Here is a 24,640-nt window from a genome sequence, read left to right on the forward strand (position 1 = left end):
GTCTGTATCTATGCTCCGATGATCTTTAAGTGCCCATATATATGAGGGAAAAAAGGTATACACGTGTATGTTAAGGAAGGCACATTTTCTGTGACACACATCCAATGTAACATATATACCCACTCAGTTTTCTAAAATACTATTTTTTGCCACTATTTAGGGAAAATATATATATATTTTTATCACTTTTTTCTTTTACTTTATCAGATGACAGATCTTTACAGATACTGGTGTTTATTTCAGGCAGTATTTTAGAGAAAATTAACTTATACAGCCTACAACATATATACCTAATCTAAGGAGTCAGTGCACTGCTCTTTGGTTGGATTATAGAATTTCATGTTGTTAAACAATCTTGCTGAGCCTTTAATTTATTTATTTATTACCCACCACTTGTAATAAAACAGACCATGGGTACATTCTTTCACGGCTGCTCTTTGCAGGGGACTAAACTTTTTATGGAAAATAAATGTCTATGTAGCAAACGTTGGTACGAGCCAAAATGGACTAACATCAGCTATAAATAAAGAACTTTTTTTTTTCTTCACTCCATATTGGAAAACCGTTGTTTAAATAATTTAGTGTAGCTACTCAATTTCAGATTTATGGTACAACCTTTCTCAAATTTTGTAAGTGGAGTGAAAAAAAAAAACAGGAGTAATACTCTTATATAAACATGTCTATCTCTAGTCACCGTCCTTCGATTATGTCTCATGCATTGCATTATACAATAAAAAATATAGCTTGTGTATATGTGGTCATCCTATTACAGAAAAAACCTCAATACCCAGACATTTTAGTTTTGCAACAGACACATCTCAACGTTTCTTTGACTGGGAACAAAATTGAGAAACTATATTTCACAGGGTACCTCTATTGTCTTATTTTCCAGTACTGTGATTAGATGACTTGTCATTTTTGCAAACTTTCAAGAACAAAAAAAAAAAAAAACACGGAAATTTCAGGGGGGAAATCTGGTGTTATTAATATAATGATATATTTCCATTGTCTCTCTCAACTGTAACACATTTGCTGTACATTCCTCTTTTTTTAGGGCGTGTTATCTGTAAAATACAAAATGTGTAGTGATATCATTCTGTAACTTTTTGAAGGAAAGTTTTGTTTTTTTTTCCTTTTCTTTTTTTAAATTGGAATTAAGTTATTTATGTTGGGTAAGCACTGAGAATACAGTATGATCTGAATACCTCAGTGACTACTTTTTATTTTTTTTTTAAACAAAAATTCTTTGCATTTTATTTTGGGAGGTTTAATTTAAAATTGTGGTTGAAGCAATAGAAAAATTGAAATATGGATTGTGCATGACTGTGTCTTGAGTGTAAAAAAAAAAAAAAAACAAACAAACAAAAAAAAAATATTGCAGTTTGAATCTGGACCTGCAGTATTGTGAATAAAAGTTAGAAATACCATTGTTTGGGGTTGTTAATTCATGGAATAACTGAAGGACATACTTTACCAGCTAAATGTTTCTGAATAAAGGAGAAACTGTACAACATATTTATTTGAAAGCAATTGTTTATGGTTAAAACATGTAAAAGTGGACAAATGCGACATATAACATGCTGCATATAAAAAAAAATGTAAGTGAATGCTGCCATTTCCTTGTCACTGAACAGAGGACCCTTGATCAGTTTAGAAGTCATTATAGGGTAGCACCACAAACTTCACCCCATTCATTATACTGCATACCCACTGGGGATTAGGTACCACCTGCTAATGACTTAGTCATTCCATTTGCTATAGGCACATTGGCAATATTTCAGGCCTACAGATTCTGCATGGGCAGAAGGCCAAATCATGAAATTTATGGAAAACTATATTCCAAGCAATATGGATTCTCACCTTGCTTTATGGAAGGAAAAAATATTGTAAATTTCATACGCCACAAGTATTAATATGTTACAACACTTGAGTTAATCAACCTCACGCTTATGAAAGCTGTATAAAGAAATTGTATAATAGACAGACCAGCCCGTGCACATAATGAAGTAGCATTAAAGTGATTAATTACAATTTCATGTACTTCCTAAGCTTCATGGCAGAGACTAATAATAATGCTGTGTTTTAGGGTTACAATACATAACAAATGTTAGACCATATTTTTAACATTAGTTAATTTCTGGAAATATTCTAATATATGTATAGATTATTTATATTTAGATAGTACTACAAGCAAAGTTTTCAAAACTGTCCAATGCATTTACCATAAGCAGACAATAAGCCCTTGTACACACGGTCGGAGATTCCAACAACCAAATCCGTCTGATTTTGTCCGACGGATTTTGTCCGAAACTGTTGCATACACACGGTCGGACAAAGTTGTCGAAAAATCCAACGTGATGACGTTATTTCGTTATGACGGGACTACGTTCATGCTAGTAGCCAATAGCTTTGGTGTAGGAATTTGATCTGAGCATGCGTGGCACTTTGTCCGATCGGAATTCTCTACACATGATCGGAGTATGTCCAATCGGAGAATTTTGTCTGAAAATTTTTCCGACAAGTTGGAAAACTTGGTCTGTCGGATACTCTGACAGAAACAGTCCGATGTAGACCACACATTCCGTCAGAATCTCCGACAGTGTGTACAAGGGCTAAGAGTTCAGATTGCTGCAGTCATCCAGTTAAGAGCTTATTTATGATTGCGATGTTATAGCATACTTAAAAAACGCTGTGGTACAGAATATTGGAGTCCGATAAAAAGCTGATTAGCTAGAAGAAATTTTTCAAGCAGGTCTTTATTGCTCAATACAATGTATACAGAAAATCAAAAACCTACATAGTTGTGTTAGGAATACAACAAATTGTTTAAACCACTTCTGGACCGCCCACCACCGTTACACGTCGGTACTTTGAAGAGGAATATTGTGGTTATGGCAGCAGCTAGCTAGGTCCTCTTTCAGATAAAAGTTGTCTCTGTGGTGGATTCGCTACGAGATCACTTTTATCGGTGGCGGCAGAGGCTCCTGCAGCGCTCCGTTGCGGATCTTCACCCTTGCTAGGCATGGAGATGAGTGAGGGGAAGATGGCTCACCCCTCTCCATAACATTGCAGGGCCCATAGCTCTTAAATGGCCATTTTGTTTTGTATTTTTTTAAATGACAAATTTTTAAAAGCAACTTTTTTTTTTTTTTTCAAATGACATTTAATTTATTTTTTATTGCATTTTAGTGTAAATATGAGATCTGAGGTCTTTTTGACCCCAGATCTTATATTTAAGAGGTCCTGTCATGCTTTTTTTTCTATTACAAGGGATGTTTACATTCCTTGTAATAGGAATAAAAGTGACACGATTTTTTTTTTTTTTTTAAACTGTGAAAAATGAAAAGGTAAAATGAATAAGAAATTATTTTTTTTTTAAACGCGCCCCATCTCAACGAGCTTGCGTGCAGAAGCGAACGCATACGTGAGTAGCGCTCACATATGAAAATGGTGTTCAAACCACACATGTGCGGTATCGCCGCGATCAGTAGAGCTAGAGCAATTATTCTAGCCATAGACCTCCTCTGTAACCCAAAACGTGCAACCTATAGAATTTTTTAAACGTCACCTATGGAGATTTTTAAGGGTTAAAATTTGTCGCCATTCCATGAGCGGGCAAAATTTTGAAGCGTTACTCGACATAACATTATCTTTCACAATATAAAAAAAAAAATTGGGCTAACCTTACTGTTGTCTTATTTTTAATTTTAAAAAAAGTGTATTTTTCCCCAAAAAAGTGCGCCTTTAAGATTGCTACGCAAATACGATGTGACAAAGTATTGCAACAACCACCATTTTATTCTCTAGGGTGTTAGAAAATTACTTAGAACCCCCAAACATTATACATTTTTTTTTCTTCTATCAAAAAAAAAAAAACAGTTTTTAACTTGTAAACAACAAATCTCAGAAAGAGGCTCGGTCCTTAAATGCTTAATCAAATTAAACACAGGCCCTATTGTATTGGCTTTTATCCTGTATTTGTGGGCACTTTGTTTGGCACCTTGATAGGATTATTATTAGGAAGCCTTAATCACCCTTTTTTTTTTTTTTTTTTGTTTAGTTTCCATTAAAAATGCAGCAAGTGTGAGATTGGCATAGCCAGGAATTTCAGTGGGGAGATTCACCAAAAGAAAATGATGTGTGACTCATACCTTAAATTATACAGGACTAGTCTATATTTGCCCATAGTTCTGGATCTGATGATTGTTGAAATATTCCATTTAAATTACTTTCAGGAGAGTAAAATAAGTTTATTTTACTACCCTGCCCATTCCCACTCCAGCATTTTTTACCTACAGTGCCTTGCAAAAGTATTCACCCCCTTGGCTTTTTACCTATTTTTGTTACGGTCTTTAGTTAAATGTTTTAATCTGAATTATATGTGATGGATCAGAACACAATAGTGGTGAAGTAAAATTAGAAAAATATATACACAAAACTATTTTTTAAGAAATAAAAAAAGTAATTGGCATGTGCATGTTTTCACCCCCTTTGTTATGAAGCCCATAAAAAGCTTTAGTGCAACCAATTACCTTCAGAAGTCACATAATTAGTGAAATGATGTCCACCTGTGTGCAATCCAATGCCACATGATCTGTCATTAAATATATACACACCTTTTTGAAAAGCCCCAGAGGCTGCAACGCCTAAGCAAGAGGCACCACTAACCAAACACTGCCATGAAGACCAAGGAACTCTCCAAACAAGTAGGGGGACAATGTTGTTGAGAAGTACAAGTCAGGGTTAGGATATAAAAAAAAAAAAAATCCAAATCTTTGATGATCCCTAGGAGCACCATCGAAACTATCATAACCAAATGGAAAGAACATGGCACAAAAGCAAACCTGCCAAGAGATGGCTGCAGACCAAATCTCACGGACTGGAAAGGAGGGCTTTAATCGGAGAGGCAGCACAAAGACCTGAGGTAACCCTGGAGGAGCTGCAGAGACTGTACATAGGATGACAATAAGCTGTACGCTCCATAGAATTGGGCTTTATGGCGGAGTGGCCAGAAGAAAGCCATTACTTTCAGCAAAAAACAAAATGGCACATTTTGAGTTTGCGAAAAGGCACGTGAGAGACTCCCAAAAAGTATGGAGGAAGGTGCTCTGGTCTGATGAGACTAAAATTGAACTTTTTTGGCCATCAAAGAAAACGCTATTGCCCAAACCCAACCCATCACATCACCCAAAGAACACTAGTCGGGACTGGGAAACTGGCCAGAGTTGAGGGAAAGATGGATGGTGCTAAATACAGGTACAAAACCTGTACCACTCTGTGTGTGATTTGAGGCTAGGACGGAGGTTCAACTTCCAGACAATGACCCCAAACAGAGGGCTAAAGCAACACTTGAGTGGTTTAAGGGCAAACATGTAAATATGTTGGCATGGCCTAGTCAAAGCCCAGACCTCAATTCAATAGAAAATCTGTGGTCAGACTTAAAGATTTCTGTTCACAAGCACAAACCATCCACCTTGAAGGAGCTGGAGCAGTTTTGCAAGGAGGAATGGGCAAAAAATCCCAGTAGTAAAATGTGGCAATCTCAGAGACTTGGCACTATGATAGCTGCAAAAGGTGGCTCTACAAAGTATTGACTTTTGGGGGTGAATAGTTATGCACATTGACTTTTTCTGTTATTTTGTCCTATTTGTTTGCTTCACAATAAACAAAAACAAAAAAATCTTTAAAGTTGTGGGCATGTTCTGTAAATTAAATGATGCAAATCCTCAAACAATCCATGTTAATTCCACGTTAACAAAACATGGAAAATGCAAAGGGGGGTGAATACTTTTGCAAGGCACTGTACTTCCATTATACTAATAAAAGCATTGATTTACTAAAGACAAAAAGACGATTCGCTTTGCAATGGAATTTTTGCTTTGCAAGTAAATGTTTTATTAGCTTAGCGAACATGGTTAAAATTCACTTTTTAAAGGATGCCCTAAAGATGACAGACATCAGCAGAGCCTCACCTCATTCATTAAGCCGCCATGGCTTCCAATATCATCTCTATGGTGATACCCAAATTAATCTCTCTACTCCCCACCTCAACCCTTCAGTCTCCATGTCACATCACTTCCTCAAACTCAATTATTCCAAAACGTAGCTCCTAATATTCCGCTATGCCCCTGCCCTGGCTTCTAGAACAGGATCAGTAATAGAAACTATCGGTCTCTCCCTCATTGTGCTGGGTGTAATCCTGTACCCTGACCTGTCCTTTCAGTCCTAAATCCAATTAATGCCTAAATCTTGTAGACTTTACTTCCATATCTCCAAAATACCCCCCCCCCCCCCTCCCCTTTTTAAATAATGAAACCACCAAGTAAGCCATTTTCTTTATCTCTCACCTTGACTATTGCAACTCCCTCCTCATAGGTCTATCTTTATGCAGGCTCTCTCTGCTTCAGTCAATCATGAACCCCACTGCCAAACTCCTTTACCTTACCAGCTGCTCAGTGTCCACTACCCCTCTACCAGTTCCTCCATTGGCTTCCCAATGCCCAGTGAATACAATTCAAAATACTAACAACATACAAAACCATTTACAACTTTGCCCAAAACTAAATTACCGATCCTGTCTCAGTAGATCACCCAAGATCACCCAAACCATTCTCTCCGTACCTCCCAAGACCCCCTACTCTCTAGCTCCATTTTCTCCCCCTCCCATGCTCCTTAACTTCTCCAGAGGCTATCCCATTCAGTGGAATTCTCTACCCCAATCTGTCCAGCTCTTTCATACTCTGTCCACATTTAGGCAATCCCTGAAAACTCATCTCTTGAGGGAAGCCTATCCTGCCTTTAGCTAGCAACGGGATCTTTTTATTTCTCCCATTAGCTTATCCGTCACAGTTAACTTTTGTTCCATTTGCCTCTCCCTATTCCATTGTAAGCTCTCAGGAGCAGAGCCCTTCTAACCCTTTTTTATTGACTTGTAACTGTATTGTCTCACTGTATAATGTAAAGCCCTATGCAAGAGGGCCACTTGCTAATCAAATTCCAAACAGTTTTTTTTTTTAGGAATGGTCTGAAATTCAAGCTATATATGGCCAGCTTAACATTGTTCTGTAGAATGATTACAAAAGCAAATACTGTTGGATATGTTATATGAAAGCGTCTGGTGTACAGCGCAGATGCAGATCTCTAGGGCCTATACGTGTGAACAGAGACGTCTGTGCAGAGAAGCTAGACTGGCCAGTGTCTCTAGCTCGCAGCACTGTCTATGGCTGGAGGATGATCTCACATTCACAGTTCAAGCAGGTCATCCGAAGAGACAACCTTGACATTTACCCATCTTGGCATCTGCTCTGCTTCCCGCCCATCCTTGTTATGCAGCTGGAGAGTCTGTTCTTCTTGTGGATCATTAGGTGATGCAGCCAGGAGCACTTGGCCCAGGAACTGGTCACACATGAACTTGCTCCCCCAGACCTAAGAGTCAAAGAATATAAAGTTGGCTTTATGTTATGTTACTGCAGCCAGCACTGTCTCAATGCATTATAGTGAGTCATTGCCCCCGGTGTTGAGTCTGTGCAGATTCAGTAAACAATTCTAGGAAAGCACAAACAATGCCATGAAATGTGTTCAGTAAACAAAATGGATATTCTACATATCATCTTGGCATCATTTAAATTGGATACGTTAAACTATTTACTGCTTAATATAAATTAAACGGGCTAGGAACAGCACAACTGATTTTTCATTGGTAAATGGCGATATATATATTTATATAAATCTTTTTTTTTTAATTGTCTACACGCCCTCATGAATGTTCTGATTTAAAATTCACAACCGAAGGAACTATCTGCATGGTATAATTACACCATCTGGGCCACCCTCTGGCGTGTTTAAAACTATCGTTTTTACAATATAAAAATGTAAGTCAGGTACATTTGCAAAAACATCGTCTGAACACACGGGGAACCTCATCTGAATACACAACATGTAGACCATCTGATCAGACTACACACAGCCATCATCTGACACTTTATTGAGTCTAGGACGCACAGCTCCACCATAGCTAGATGCCATTTTGGTAAGGCAAACTGCAACCCGTAATCAGCAGCCATCTTTGGATAGTCTGGTGGCGACCATTTTAACCACTTACAGAACGTAAGATTTTCCCCCTTAACGACTGAGCCATTTTGTGTTATACGGCACTGCGTTGCTTTAACTGACAATTGCGTGTTGTCGTGCAACGCTGTACCCAAACAAACTTGACGTCTTTTTTTTTTTTTTTTTAACAAAAATAGCATTCTTTTGGTGGTATTTGATCACCTCTGTGGTTTTTATTTTATGCCCTATAAGCAAAAAAAGAGCGACAATTTTGAAAAAAAAAAAGCAATATTTACTTTGCTTTACTTCCTATAATAAGCATCCCCAAAAAAATGTAAAAAAAGAAATTTCTTTATCAGTTTAGACCGATATATATTCAAATTGCAATTAGCGTATTATTGATTGGTTTGCGCAAAAGTTATAGCATCTACAAAATAAAGGATAGATTTATTTACTAGTGATGATGGCGATCTGCAATTTTTAGCAGGACTGCGACATTGTCAAAAGTGTCCTATCTGTCCGCCACACTTTTTTGGGACAATTGACATTTATACAGCGATCGGTGCTATAAAAATGCACCGATTACTGTATAAATGTGACTGGCAGGGAAGGGGTTAAATGTGTTCCCTCCTGTGTTTACATCTGTGGGGGGGATGGGACTGACTGGAGGAGGCATATCGCTGTTCCTAATCACTAGGAAAAACAGATGCGTCTCTCCTCGCCTGTCAGAACGTGAATCTGTCTGTTTACATACACACATACCCGTTCTGGCTCTCGTGCCCGCGATCGCAAGTGGTTAAAGAAAATAGCCATTTTTAAAGGGTAACTATATTTTGCATAATTAATATTGATTTTTCTATTGCAAGTATTTCATGCCAGTTTGTTTGCTACCCTATTAGTTCTCATTAACCCCACAATTTGCTAATTTTAAGTTGTCTTATTGGTATAACTTTGGACAGACTTCATCGAGGGAATCTGACTGCAGCAGTTTCAGGGTTGAAATTAGTCAAACGTGGATTATCTACCAAATTCTAGTCAAGCAGTTAGGATCACTAAAGAAGGGGAAAATCTCATAGAGATATTATACGGTAACAGATCATTTTCAAACCTTGTTGCAAAATTGTAGTGTCTGTGTCCACCTATTAATCAAACTGGTGTTTGTATGTGACTTATTGTGATAAATATTAATTTATTATTTGATAGCTTCAGTCTATACCTAAACTGATTTTGTTGCCTTCCTTTTGAGCTCTTCTTGGCAAATTAAGTCAGTTAAATGATTTCATAACCTATACTTTATATTGGAGGTACTGTGATGCAATTTATTTAGCTGACTAAATCAATCATTCGGGCATTCCCTGACATAACCTATATATAACATCTTTGAATCTATGATGGCCATCCAAATCTTTAGAGAGCTCTGTGTCTAATGAGAGTCAGGCTTTCCCAAGATGGCACCTGGAGTCCATGGCAGATGACACATTGATCCTATGTCAGATTCTTCTCTAGTGACAGGTTCTCTAGTTGTCAGGTACCACATGGAGGTATCCAGCAAGGATTACCAGATCAGTGGGCTGTACCTTAAAGGGGTTGTAAAGTAAAATTTTTTATTTTTTTAAAATAACAAACATGTCATACTTACCTCCACTGTGCAGCTCGTTTTGCACAGAGTGGCCCCGAACCTGCTCTTCTGGGGTCCCTCGGCGGCTGTCTCTGCTTCCTCCCGCAGGTGCTTCTCACGTTAATGCGAGCTCCCTCGCATTGGTGAGAAGCACTGCGGGCGCGCTCCCGTGATACAGCCGGCGGCTATAGCCGCTCGCTGTATCACAAGGCCCCGCCCCCCGGCGCGCTGCGTCATTGGATGTGATTGACAGCAGCGCGAGCCAATGGCTGCGCTGCTTTCAATCCATCCACTCCAGCCAATCAGCGGCCAGGCTGAGCGGCGAAGAGGACGGCGGGGGCGAGCGCGGGATTTTCGAGGGGTCAGGTAAGTAAAACGGGGGGACTGGGGGCGCGGGCAGTGTGAGATGTTTTTTCACCTTAATACATAGAATGCATTAAGGTGAAAAAACATTTACCTTTACAACCCCTTTAAGAAATCAGGAACCTGGCTGAAGGAAGGCGCACAGTGGTGTAGTGGGTATCACTCTCACCTAGCAGTAAAAAGGTTAGCTGGTTCGAATCCCAACCATGACACTACCTGCCTGGAGTTTGCATGTTCTCCCTGTGCCTGCGTGGGTTTCCTCCGGGTACTCCGTTTTCCTCCCACAATCCAAAGACATGCAGGTAGGTTAATTGGCTTCTGTCCAAAATAGTATATGAATGAGGACCTTGGATTGTGGGCTCCTTGAGGGTAGATAGGGGTAGACACTCACTCAGGTTGAACTGGATGGACTAGTGTCTTTATTCAACCTTACTAACTATAAGTTAAATTAAGTTTTTATTAAGACAAATAATGCAATTCCAGCATTAGTAAACCACAAACAATATCAGTGATACATATACATGAAAGTGCAGCAACACAAATAACCTAAATGTCATGTACAACTGGAGAGAGCACACCAGAGCAGGGCAAGGTTCAAGATCAAGACCTAGACAGTAAACAAGGTTAGCAGGGTACAGAGAGCTGGTCACAGGAACAGGTACAAGAAAAGATCAGGTAGGGACAAGGCTGACAGGAAGAACACTGAAGCACTGAACTGCAGTCAAGGGTGGGCTTATATTCCTTTTAGCAGCCCCCATTAGGTGCAGCCTAGGTGGCAACTGGTGATGGGTGAAGACACTCGCCACCAGAACTGTGCCCTTGTACCCTGACAAAGATTTAGCAATCCTGCAATCACTGCATCACCTCTTAGATGTCACAGATCTGCAGCTTTGCTGCTGATCTGTCGCCTCTTTTCCTAAAGACCAGCAGGCATGCTGGTACATGTAGTTCCATTACTTTAAATTGCAAGGCTCTGCTGGTACCTGTCATCCCAAAAGACTGGGTAACCACCTGTTGTTGATTTAATTAGATACATGTCCAGTCTCCCTTTCAGTTTAAACTGGGTTCATTCTCCCAGGCATTGCCTGAGCATTAGTTATTGTTCCTAGTGGTGTCCCCCCCCCCCCCCAATGTTTAATAGCGACTTTATATTTCCTATAAGTTCCCCAGTTTTACCTATTGTAGAAGTTTCCTAGTGATACCCGTACTTCCTAGTGTCCAAAAAAAATAACCAATTTGTGATCAGCATTTTTATTTTATCAACATATTTATTTATCCTAAGAGCAGGTTAAAACACCTCATCCATGTGTTCCATGACTTTTTAGTGGCCACTTCATCAGAAAAAGATATGCAGTACATATTATAGGTAAAATTCATTAAAGTTAAAAAGTGTAATGGATGTATGTATATTCGGTGTTGCAGTAAACCAGGGGGTTGATTTACTAAGGCCCCTTTCACACCAAGCTGCCACCGGCGCCACTTTTCCATCGTTTTAGTGGCACTATTCGGCCGCTAGCGGGGCGGTTTTAGCGGCCGAAAAGGGGTTAAATCCACCCCGCAAAACGCTGCCGCAGAGGCGTTTTGCAGGCGGCATCGCAGCAAATCTAACCAAAAAAAAAAAGGGGGGGATGGAAAGGGAAGGGGGGAGGGGAGGGAATAGGAATTCTCCCTTCGTTATTCGCAAGTTCTATGTTAGTGGTACTTAAACTTAAGCCTCAATGAAGCTCAGCCAAAAAATCCACTAGCTTTCAAGAATCTTAAAATGTTAACCATGTGAACCTAACCCTATTAAACTTCTCCATAGTATCATTATTTTCAGCTTCCAGTTCTTCCATATGCATCACAACAGTTAGCCCTTGTACACACGGTCGGAGATTCCGCCAACCAAATCCGTCGGATTTTGTCCGAAACTGTTGCATACACACGGTCGGACGAAGTTGTCAGAATGTCCGATCGTTCAGAACGTGATGACGTTATTTCCTTACGACGGGACTATGTTCAGGCTAGTAGCCAATAGCTTTGATGTAGGAATTTGATCTGAGCATGCGTGGCACTTTGTCCGATCAAAATTCTCTACACATGATCGGAGTATGTCCGATCGGAGCATTTTGTCGGAAAATATTTACGGCAAGTTGGAAAATTTGGTCCGTCGGAAACAGTCCGATGCAGACCACACACAGTCGGAATATCCGACAAAACGCTCCGATCGGACACATTCTGTCGGAATCTCCGATCGTGCGTACAAGGGCTTAGAGTCTCAATCCACTTCATAAATGAAGGGATGGTAGATGATTTCCAATACCTAGGAATTGTCTTACTGCTGAAACAAAGAACCTTAAGGCTGGATTCACACTTATGCATTTTTTGTGCTTTTTGCAGATTTGCACTACAGAACGTGTTCCATAGGAAACCATGTTAAATGGACTCTAGTGCAAATCTGCAAAATGCAAAAAGCACTAAAAATGCATAGGTGTGAATACAGCCTTATTTATTTGTTTGTTTGACATTCTGTTTGTACACTTCTTGTGTATTGCTTGTCTGTTTCCCGTTGTTTTCCTGTGCACTTTTGCTTCCTGCTCCTAGTAATTCTTGTTACTGGCTCCTATTGATCATGTGTGCCTCTGTGCACTACTACCCATTCCCAGTGCCTCTCTGTTTCTTGTGGTCTGCAGCTCAACCCACCTCCACCTTCAGGAGCGCTGGAGAAGACAAGGTGACTCTTTAGTCTCTGCCCCTTAGCCTTTCACTGTACATATGGGCAGGCTCGGTCCTTCCCCATCAGTACCAAAAGGCATCCTTCCTGCGCTAGACTCCTCATCAACTTAGACTGTATCCTGTGTACCTGCATTCCCTGGGACCCCTGTGCACCTCCGTGTTCCTCATACATATCGGTACCCCTGTGTCACTGTAAGCACATCTGCTAACAACATGAAAGAATAGGGTTTGAGAGCTTGGCTATAAAACTTTCCGACAACTTTATCCGATCATGTGTAGAGAATTCCGATCGGACAAAGTGCCACGCATGCTCAGATCAAATTCCTAGACCAAAGCTATTGTCTACTAGCCTGAACGTAGTCCCGTCGTAACGAAATAACGTCATCACGTTCTGAACGATCGGATTTTCCGACAACTTTGTCCGACGGTGTGTATGCAACACAAGTTTCGGACAAAATCCGTCAGACAAAATCAGTGTGTACAAGTGCTAAGAAATAAATCTATTGTTAACCCCCAGACAGACTCCAACCATCAAATAGAGGTTTTCAAGCAGATGTTGGAATACGAGATTTAAAAATAAAGAAACAGAAGGATTGTGATGAAATCGCCAAAGGGATATTGGAGCTGCTGATAAAGAGGCTTACCACTATATGGGAAATTCAAAGACTATAACATTTTCTTTGCATTGTTGAATAGTCACATACCTGAACAGCAATTGGCTTGTTGATTCTCCTGCGATAGAAGATTGCTTTCATGTCAAAAACATCACCGGCCGCATTTTGAAGGACTTGAGACGTGACACTCTTATGTTCACATTTTATAATAACATACACATCTCCTGAAAATAAGTATAGTTATCACATTTTTTTATATTTATGCAACACTTGCAATAATTTGAATGACAAATGCAGTTATTGTAGACCTATGAGACCTAATAAAATGTGTGCCTGCACATTAGAGCAGAGGAGTTATGTAAACAGAAAAAAAACAGGACAACTTTAACACAAAGTGGACCAGAAAGGTTGACATTTCCAAGCACTCGGTGCACATCTAGAGAGGGAATGGCTAGAGTGGTCAGCTTTGTTGTCAGGGCCACTTTACTAAAGAAAAATACATTTGCCATTGGTCCACTCATGGCAAACTGACAGGTTCTCTTTTAAAAGTGTTGCATTCTAAAGCCCCGTACACACGAGAGAACTTATGTCCGACAGACTTCCGAAGGAGTTCTGCCGGAATTCCGACAGAGTTCTGACGGACTTTTCGACTGAGCGGACTTTGCCACACACAATCACACTAAACTCCGACGGATTCGAACGTGATGACGTACGACTGGACTCGAATAAGGAAGTTCATAGCCAGTAGCCAATAGCTGCCCTAGCGTCGGTTTTAGTCCGTCGGAATAGCATACACACGAGCAAATTTTTCGGAGGGACCGGGTCCGGCGGAGTTCCGTCGGAAAAATTTGAAGCATGTTCCATATTCTAAAGTCCGTCAGACTTTGGCGAATCAAAAGTCCGTTGCAGCCCACACACGATCGAATAGTCTGACGGAATCAGTCCGTCGGACTTTGGATGTTGAAAAGTCCGCTCGTGTGTACGCGGCATAACTCTGTGTTAGATGGTGTCAGAGCTTATAAGGGGTTTAAAGAAGTACTCAGGAAGCTGTGGTCAAAAAAGACAGAGGGCAAAGGAGTCATCACCAATATTGCCCATTGTTTCTCTGTGGTTAATCGTTTTCTATTACTGACTTTTGCCTTGTTCTGCACTGTCTTTGTGTGGAGGCAGCCATGTTGAGGCATGGCTTTGCTTCCTCATGTCAGGGCTGCCAGCAACAGTGAGCAGCACAATTATGAAATCTTGTGAGACTAGCAGTAAAAAGCAACACTGCCTTACATTTCACACTGCAAATATATAGCTATGAGGCTTTAGATACAGGAGTACCTAGACACTCACTGTCAAATACCAGAAAGTTCACTGCTGTTTTCAAAGAATTACAGATAATAGGTAGACTTTTCGGGGGAATGCTTTTGGAGTTCACTTTGAATTTAATTTGCAAATGCAGCAAATCAACCCATACTATTTTTTAATAAAGAAATAAGCCGCATCACATACACTATATTACCAAAAGTATTGGGACACTTGCCTTTACATGCACATCAACTTTAATGGCATCCCAGTCTTAGTCCGTAGGGTTCAATATGTAGTTGGCCCACCCTTTGCAGTTATAACAGCTTCATCTCTTCTGTGAAGGCTGTCCACAAGGTTTAGGAGTGTGTCTATGGCAGGGATAAGAAATTAGCGGACCTCCAGCTATTGCAAAACTACAAGCCCCTTCATGCCTCTGCCGCTGGGCGTCATGCTTGTGGCTGTCAATGACTTACTATGCCTCAAGGGACTTGTAGTTCCGCAACAGCTGGAGGTCCACTAATTGCATATCCCTGGTCTATGGGAATGTTTGACCATTCTTCCAGAAGCACATTTGTGAGGTCAGACACTGATGTGGACAAGAAGGCCTGGCTCGCAGTCTCCGCTCTAATTCATCCCAAAGGTGTTCTATCGGGTTCAGGTCAGGACTCTATGCAGGCCAGTCAAGTTCCTCCACCCTAAACTAAACCAGAAAGGGGCCATCCTCAAACTGTTGCTACAAAGTTGAGAGCATGACACAGTCCAAATTGTCTTGGTATGCTGATGCCAAGCCCAACCCCTTAAAAATAACCCCACACCATAATTCCCCCCTCTACCAAATGATTTGGACCAGTGCAGAAAGCATGGCCCATAATGACATGGATGAGCGAGTTTGGGTGGAGGAACTTGACTAGCCTGTACAGAGTCCTGACAGAGCCAGGTCTTCTCATCCACATTAGCACCTGATCTCACAAATGCTTCTGGAAGAATGGTCAAACATTTACATCGACGTGCACCTAAACCTTGTGGACAGCCTTCTCAGAAGAGTTGAAGCTGCAAAGGGTGGGCCAACTCAATATTGAACCCTACAAGCTAAGACTGAGATCCCAATAATGTTCATGTGCGCGTGTGTGTGTGGGGGGGGGGGGGGGGGGTATGGCCAGGATTGGCATGGTAGTGGAAGCGTGTCTCGCAGCTCTGCTCCAGCACAGGCAATTGATCCTCTCCCAGCAGCGATCCAGCTGTGACAGGCGGTTTTCCAGCTGGCTCCAACCTGGTCAACCTTCTGGTTCACCCACTGGCCCTCTGCACCTGCGAAAAAAGGAGGATTTCTTGTGTCCCGAAATCCAAGATGACATTGCGGCGGGCCTGGCACAGCGCATGCCGAGGGATGCTGAGAAAGCTAAATAGGGCGGCAGCAAAAAGACACAAAAGAACCAGGGTAAGGTGTACCCAAGGGATATGCTGTATTATAATACCCAAAAGCTGTTACAATCTCTGCCCACAGATCCCGATACTGAAGAACCCAAGCAACCGACTCTGGCTGAAATACTCAGAGCAGTGCATGTGTGTACAACTTCAATGAATACACTTAAGGAACAGTTTTGGGGCCTAAGAGAGGATATATCCTTGCTGAGGCAGAATCTTCAAAAGATGCGGGAACCCAGGACTGCAGTGGAGAGCAGAGTAAGTGACATTGAAGATAAATTGCCACCAGTGGCTGGGGAAGCCCATGTCGCCCATCAACTGGCCAAAGACACCAACAATAGAGCTGATGACATGGAAAACCATCTGAGACGCAACAACATATGCATAGTGGGGCTGCCAGAGAAAACTGAGGAGAGAGATCTAACCTCCTTTGAAGGGTGGCTTATTGAAATATTCGGAAAGGGTGCCTTTTCCCCATTCTTTACTGTCGAGAGGGCTCATCGTACACCAGGTTGCACCCCGAGGCCCATCCTAGCCCGTCTCCTACACTAGAGAGATGGAAGCAGTGCTGAGAAATGCCCGGGGGTGGGCCAATGTCCAGTTCAATGGCATCGGTGTGCTTTTATCCAGACTTCTCTGCAGAAGTGCAGAGACGCTGAGCCAAGTTCTCAGATGTAAAGAGGCGTCTGAGGTCTCTGCAATTACCCTAAGCCTGCTGCACCACGCTAAGCTGAGAGTCACTGCTAACCGACAGGTGAACTTCTTTGAATCGGCCCAAGAGGCAGCCTCATGGCTTGATTTGCAATGAGCAGATCCTATGCCACCACAGAGAGGACGAAGAAGGAGATTGATGTGCGCTACACTCCTGCAAGATCAGGCACCTGGTTCCTGTCTGCGCAGAGCTCTCTACAAGCTTTGTAAGGAAAGTCCACCTGTTTGTTTATTTATTTATTTATTTTTTCACTTTATTGGTTTTCTTCTTTTACATAATCATTTCTTAAAAGAAAAAGCTCACGTTTTGTTCTGCTGGGAGACATAATATTATTATGTGAACTTTGAGCTATCTTCTGAAGTTGACAAGAAAAAAATGTGCCTTAGCTATGTGACAAGTAGAGAAAAATCGTTGTGTGTTTTTGTTCAAATTTGGAATACAGTGGCCTGTCCTGTTGACGGCCTGTTTTTTTTCTTTTTTTTTTTTTTTCTTTTCCCCTTCCCTCACTGCAGGCTTTTTATGGAGGATACTCGACCCTGAAATTGTCACTATGCAAGACTTGACACACTAGTGCCGTGGTGGGTATGATTTGTGCTAGCAGCCCTTTGCCAGGGGAAAAGCCGGTGGACAGTGTTCTCATCAAGTCTACCCTCTAGGGGCTCTCTAGATCTATTCAGACCTGTCTACCTATGTACCGAGAGGAGCTCTACAGATAATATACTGATAATTTGTCCCTATTTTCCCATTTCTAACTATTCCAAGATATTACTGGTATTTCAGCCATTGGGAACATTAAACTAAACTCCCTACTTAAACGCATGATGATTTCTACTTGTTTGTAAAATTTCCATCCGGCCATCTTATGTTTCCAGGAGACCCACTTAACTGCAGAAACCCTGATCTGTCTTAAATATTCTTGGGTGGCGAAGGTGTACCACTTCACACACACTTCCTTCTCTAGGGGGGTGAGTGTGGTGGTGCACAGCTCTATAGACTTCCAGAAGTTTGAGGGCGCTATATCTTTTGCACTGTTGTATTGGTTCATTGCAATGTATTCTTGCATGTGTACAGTATCTCACAAAAGTGAGTACACCCCTCACATTTATGTAAATATTTTATTATATCTTTTCATGTGATAACACTGAATAAATTAGTGTATAGCTTGTATAACAGTGTACATTTGCTGTCCCCTCAAGATAACTCAACACACAGCTATTAATGTCTAAACCACTGGTAAGAAAAGTGAATATACCCCTAAGTGAAAATGTCCAAATTGGGCCCAGTTAGCCATTTTCCCTCCCCGTGTCATGTGACAAGGTTAGTGCTACAAGGTCTCAGGTGTGAATTGGGGGCAGGTGTGTTAAATTTGGTGTTATCACTCTCTCTCGCTCATACTGGTCCCTTGTTCAACATGGGACCTCATGGCAAAGAACTCTGAGGATCTGAAAAAATAATTGTTGCTCTACATAAAGATGGCCTAGGCCAGTGATGGCGAACCTTGGCACCCCAGATGTTTTGTAACTACATTTCCCATGATGCTCATGCACTCTGCAGTGTAGTGGAGCATCATGGGAAATGTAGTTCCAGAACATCTGGGGTGCCAAGGTTCGCCATCACTGGCCTAGGCTATAAGAAGATTGTGAAGATCCTGAAACTAAGCTGCAGCATGATGGCCAAGACCATACAGCGGTGTAACAGGACAGGTTCTACTCAGAACAGGCGTTGCCATGGTTGACCAAAGAAGCTGAGTGCATGTGCTCAGCATCATATTCAAAGGTTGTCTTTGGGAAATAGACATTAGAGTGCTGCTAGCATTTCTGCAAAGGTTGAAGGGGTTGGGGGTCAGCCTATTAGTGCTCTGACCATACCCCGCACACTGCACCAAAGTGGTCTGCATGTCTGTCATTCCAGAAGGAAGCCTCTTCTAAAGCCACGCACACATGGCTGGACTTTTTGCCAGCAAAGGTCAGACGGAACAAATCCATTGGACAATTCAACCGTTTGTGGGCTTCATCGGAACTTTGCTGTCAAAAAATCAGACAGACTTTAGATTTAGAACATGTTTCAAATCTTTCCAACGGACTCGAGTCCGGTCGAAAAATCCATTAGTCTGTATGCTAGACCTACGGATGAAAACCAACACTAGGGCAACTACTGGCTATGAACTTCATTATTCTAGTCCGGTTGTACGTCATCACGGTCGAATCCATCGGACTTTGGTGTGATTGTGTGGCCAAGTCCGTTCGTTCAGAAAGTCAGTCGGACCTAGTCTGCCAGAAAGTCTGGTCATGTGTACAATGCATAAGGATGATGCACAAGAAACCCTGCAAACAGTTTGCTGAAAACAAGCAGACTAAGGACATGGATTACTGGAACCATGTCCTGTGGTCTTATGAGACCAAGATAAATGTATTTTGTTCAGATGGTGTCAAGCGTGTGTGGTGGCAACTAGGTGAGGAGTACAAATACAAGTGTGTCTTGCCTACAGTCAAACATGGTGGTGGGAGTGTCATGGTCTGGGGCTGCATAAGTGCTGCTGGCACTGGGGAGCTTCAGTTATTTGAGGGAACCATGAATGCCAACATGTACTGTGGCATACTGAAGCAGAGCATGATCCCCTCCCTTTGGAGACTGGGCCACAGGGCAGTATTCCAACATGATAACGACCCCAAACACACCTTCAAGACGACCACTGTCTTGCTAAAGAAACTGAGAGTAAAGGTGATGGACTGGCCAAGTATGTCTCCAGACCTAAAGCCTGTTGAGCATCCGTGGAGCATCTTCAAACAGAAGGTGGAGGTCTCTAACATCCACCAGCTCTGGGATGTCATCATGGAGCAGTGGAAGAGGACTCCAGTGGCAACCTGTGTTGCTCTGGTGAACCCCATGCCCTTGAGAGTTAAGGTAGTGCTGGAAAATAATGGTGGCCACACAAAATATTGACACTTTGGGCCCAATTTGGAAATTTTCAATTAGCGGTGTACTCAATTTTGTTGCCAGCTGTTTAGACATTAATGGCTGCGTGTTGAGTTATTTTGAGGGGACAGCAAATTGAAACTGTTAGACCCCTTTCACACCACACCGCCCTTTGTGTCGGCGGTAAAACGCCGCTATTTTTAGCGGCGTCTTACTGCCGGATTTGCGATGCATTTCGGACGCTAGCGGGGCGCTTTTACCCCCGCTAGTGGCCACGAAAGGGTTAAAACCGCCGGCAATACGCCGCAATACGGGCGTTTTGCCGCCGGCATTACAGCGCTGCCCCAGTGATTTCAATGGGGACCAGCGGTGAAGGAGCGGTAAACACGCCGCTCCTTCACCGCTCCAAAGAAGCTGCTGGCAGGACTTTTTTCTGACGTCCTGCCAGCGCACCGCTGTAGTGTGAAAGCCCTCGGGGCTTTCACACTACACACAATGGTGCAGCTTCTTTAGGGCGGATTGCAGGCGCTATTTCTAACGCTAAAGCGCCTGCAAAATGCCCTGGTGTGAAAGGGGTGTTATACAAGCTGTACACTCACTACTTTACAATGTAGCAAAATGTAATTTGTTCAGTGTTGTCACATGAAAAGATATAATAAAATATTTACAAAAATGTGGGGTGTGTACTAACTTTTGTGAGATACTGTATATATATATATATCCCTCCTCCATTTGCGGTGGCGGTGCTCTGGACTCTATCATATTTTGAGGGGAGACCGGAGTTGCCGTTGCTGATAGTGGAAGACTTTAACTGCTGGCCGAGTCCTTCCATGGACAGGCACCCAGGTTTGGGGGCTCCTGTTGCATTGAGAGGATCTCCATTGATAAGATTGCTTAAACTCCCTGGCGGTATCCCCGAGCGTGACTCGGGGTTGATTTTCTCTGACAGGATCGGTAACCCCGAGTCACGCTCGGGGTAACTTTGCAGAGCTGCCAGCGGAGATCTTAACTTCTCCTGGCGCTCCAGTGATGTCCTCCCCTGTGATCACCAGTGATATCACGGCATCTGACTTCCTGGTTCCGTTCCCTGCGAGCATCAGCGGCGCATGGGAGCAGAACTGGGCGGGAGTTTCAAAAAGTGAAACATAGCACAAACACATGAAAAGAGCTGATACACTGTAATCTGAGAGGAGTACACTGTATCTCTTTATCTGACTGATAAATGTATAGTGCCCCCTGCCTCCAACTTTTCCGAATAAAATATATCTAACATGGCATCAAAAAAGCACAACTTCGCTCCAAAATCGCCTTTGGACCAGCTGAGTGACAGCTGCAGCGACATAGAGTTGCTTGCAGAACTGAGTGATAGTCGTGGGGAGATTTGTCGTCTGACTCTGACACTGACACTGATCTGGCAAGTGACAGCGGTGATGATCCTCCACCTGACCTCAGCGATGTATGCACTTGGTGCCCTGTTGACTGTGATACGGACCAGGTAGCGCCGCCAAGATTCCCCTTCACTGGATCACCTGGGATGAAGGTAGATGTTGAACGTGACAACCCTCTGGCATACCTGCAATTATTCCTCACTGAGGAGGTAATTGAAAAAATTGTCACAGAGACAAATCGCTACCAAGAGCAGCAATCCGCTACGCTGCATGCCAGGTTTTCCCGAAGCAGAAAGTGGGATCCAGTGACCAAAGAGGACATCTGGCAGTTTCTAGGACTCATCATTCTTCAGGGGGTGGTGGAAAACCACTCCAGAAGTGGTTCTGGACCACCAATAAATTACTGGCCACTCAGTTTTTTGGCACCGTGATGTCCGAATACCGGTTTTCCCTCATCATGAAGTATTTCCACTTCACAAACAATGAAGAGTTTGATGAGGCCACGCATCCTGCACTCAAACAAAAAAAAATCTGTGAGGTATGCCAGCGGACCTACGTGCCAGAAAGGGACGTCAGCGTGGATGAAAGTTTGATGGCCCACAAGGGACACCTAAGCTGGATACAGTTTATTACATCCAAAAGAACGCGGTTTGGCATCAAATCCTACATGCTCTGCGAGTCATCTACCGGGCACATCTGGAATTCGGTCATTTACACCGGTGAAGGCACGAAGTTCAACCCCAGATACAGCGGCTATGGGATGGCCACATCATCTGTCCTTACACTGCTGGAGCCATTGCTGAACCAGAGATATTGTGTGACCATGGACAATTTCTACACATCTCCGGAATTGTTTGAGGTTTTGCTACAAAACAAGACCGATGCGTATGGTACCGTTAGGCCTAACCGACGTGACATGCCATCTATGTTTTCCAAGAAAAAACAAAAAAACTGAGAAATGGTTGCCTGGCAGAAGGGTAAGATGATGGCAATGCGTTGGCGAGACAAGAAGGACGTGCGTCTCAAGAGCACTGTGCACAATACCTCCACTGCCATGGTCCACACAAAAGGGGGGAAAGATGTGCTGAAGCCGCAAGTCGTGATAGACTATAATTGCACTATGGGAGGTGTCGACAGAGCCGAACAGGCAATGACATTTTATCCGGCTATGCGCAAACAGCAAAAAAAATATTATAAAAAGATTTTCCGGCATCTTCTGGAACAATGCCTTTGGAATTCATATATTCTGTACAGAGCAAAAAGTGACAAGCCTCTTGTTCATTCTTTATCTGGACGGTGGCTGAGAAGATTTTTGTCAAACATCAGATGCCATCAGTAGCTGTGAACAGACCTCTGGATGACGTGCTGTTGGCGTTGCTAACCCAGACGCCTAACAGGTCGTCACTTTATGGACTACATACCGCCAACCGCAAAAAAGGCAGCACCTACCAGGATGTGCGTGGTTTGCTGTTCAAAGAGAGACAGCAATGGAAAGAAAGTCTGAAAAGAAAGCAGGTTCCATTGTCCGGATTGTGATGTCAGACTGTATGCTGTACCTTGTTTCAAAATTTATCACACTCAGGATGTTTATTGAATTTTCTTTGTTTGACAAATTTCATTATTTTGCATTACATTATTGAATAAAATTACATTATTTATTAGATTATGATTCATGATTTTGTGTTTCAAACTTTCTCACATCTTTATCACAAAATCAGAGACCATTTCCCCTGTGAGCACGTCTCCTCCAACACTGCTCCCCAGCCTGTCAGGCTGGCATCTGTAGTTATAATCTTCCATGGAAGTGGAAGAAAAGTTTTGCCTTTCAGCAGATTCTTGGTCTGTAACCACCAAACGAGACACATAGGAAGGTCCAAGGCCTGGGGCTTCCTGTTCGAGGATGCACCTTTGCAAAGGCCTTGAGTGAAACTGGGCGAATGGAACGGCCTCGAAGGAGGCGACCATTTTCCCTAAAGCCACGTACACACGGGCGGACTGTCTGGCCAACTTAGTCCGTCAGACAATCCGACGGACAGTCCGTCATACTTTCGAATGAACGGACTTGACCACACACACCACTTTTTGAGCGGACTAATACGGCGTACTAAGTCCGCCATACTATCCGCCCTACTTTTGAAATGAACGGACTCGCCCACACACGCAGAGGAAAGTCCGCTCATTTCGAGCGCGTCTCCAGGTAGGCGGGGCCCGCGAAGGAGACGTCGCTGACCCCGCTGCCTGGTATGGACTTAAAGGGGAACCCCAACGCCGAAAAAAAAATCGGCGTGGGGGCCCCCCCCAAGTCCACAACAGACCCTTGTCCGAGCACGCTACCCGGCCGGCCAGGAAAGGGGGGCGAGCGAGCGCCCCCCCTCCTGAGCCGTACCAGGCCGCGTGCCCTCAACATGGGGGGATGCCCTGGGGAAGGGGGGGCCGCGCGCCCCCCCCACCCCAAAGCACCTTGTCCCCATGTTGATGAGGACAAGGGCCTCTTCCCGACAACCCTGGCCGTTGGTTGTCGGGGTCTGCGGGCGGGGGGCTTATCGGAATCCGGGAGCCCCCTTTAATAAGGGGGCCCCCGTATACCGGCCCGCCACCCTATGTGAATGAGTATGGGGTACAATGTACCCCTACTCATTCACCTGTAAAATAAAAGTACCAAAAAAAACACAACACACGAGATAAAATACTTTATTGCACAGCTCCGGGGGTCTTCCGTCTTCGGGGGTCTTCTCGCCGGACTCCTCCGCTATCTTCTTGTAGCTCTTTTGCTAGCGGAGGAGTCCGGCTTTCTTCCTCGCCGCCGACCTCTTCTCCCGACTTCGGGGGTCTTGTCCCCCTCTTCGGTTCTTCTGCCGGGCCACCGCGCCTTCTTATAGCTCTTTTACAGGCGGTGGCCCTGTCTTCTCCTTCTCCTTCTCCGTCACATGGGTTGGTGTCACATGGTGACCCCGCCCCCTTACGATGTCATAGTCCCCATGTGACATACCCATGTGACATAAAGCCATGTGACACCGCCCCTTGTCCCTATATAAGTGGCCGCGCAGTGCGTCCCTGGCATTCCGGCCGGAGAGATCGTCGAGGCAACATCTCCTGGAGAAGAAGAAGAAGAAGAACGGAAGGCGGCGGCGGCGGCGACAGAAGACCGGGCCACCGCCTGTAAAAGAGCTATAAGAAGGCGCGGTGGCCCGGCAGAAGAACCGAAGAGGGGGACAAGACCCCCGAAGTCGGGAGAAGAGGCCGGCGGCGAGGAAGAAAGCCGGACTCCTCCGCTAGCAAAAGAGCTACAAGAAGATAGCGGAGGAGTCCGGCGAGAAGACCCCCGGAGCTGTGCAATAAAGTATTTTATCTCGTGTGTTGTGTTTTTTTTGGTACTTTTATTTTACAGGTGAATGGGTAGGGGTACATTGTACCCCATACTCATTCACATAGGGTGGGGGGCCGGTATACGGGGGCCCCCTTATTAAAAGGGGCTCCCGGATTCCGATAAGCCCCCCCGCCCTCAGACCCCGACAACCAACGGCCAGGGTTGTCGGGAAGAGGCCCT

At 43.5% G+C, this 24,640-nt stretch overlaps 1 protein-coding gene across 4 annotated transcripts in view; it reads right to left on the reverse strand.

Moving 5' to 3' along the window:
• CAPN6 (calpain 6) overlaps positions 1 to 24,640 on the reverse strand; it is a 117,601-nt gene that overhangs the window by 4,093 nt on the left and 88,868 nt on the right. For 2 of the 4 annotated variants that reach the window (XM_077480072.1, XR_013274384.1), the window contains 2 exons: positions 13,450 to 13,583; positions 7,288 to 7,425 (listed from right to left, as the gene is read on the reverse strand). In XM_077480072.1, coding sequence (XP_077336198.1) covers positions 7,288 to 7,425; positions 13,450 to 13,583 — 272 coding nt within the window. Of the gene's footprint in view, positions 1 to 1,117; positions 7,426 to 13,449; positions 13,584 to 24,640 lie in introns of those variants that run through there. The other 2 variants (XM_077479988.1, XR_013274380.1) reach the window with 2 other exon arrangements.

The sequence above is a fragment of the Lithobates pipiens genome, unplaced genomic scaffold (assembly GCF_037356315.1).
Source record: "Lithobates pipiens isolate NorthernLeopardFrog02 unplaced genomic scaffold, aLitPip1_a1.2 Scaffold_1, whole genome shotgun sequence".
Taxonomy (NCBI): Eukaryota; Metazoa; Chordata; class Amphibia; order Anura; family Ranidae; genus Lithobates; species Lithobates pipiens.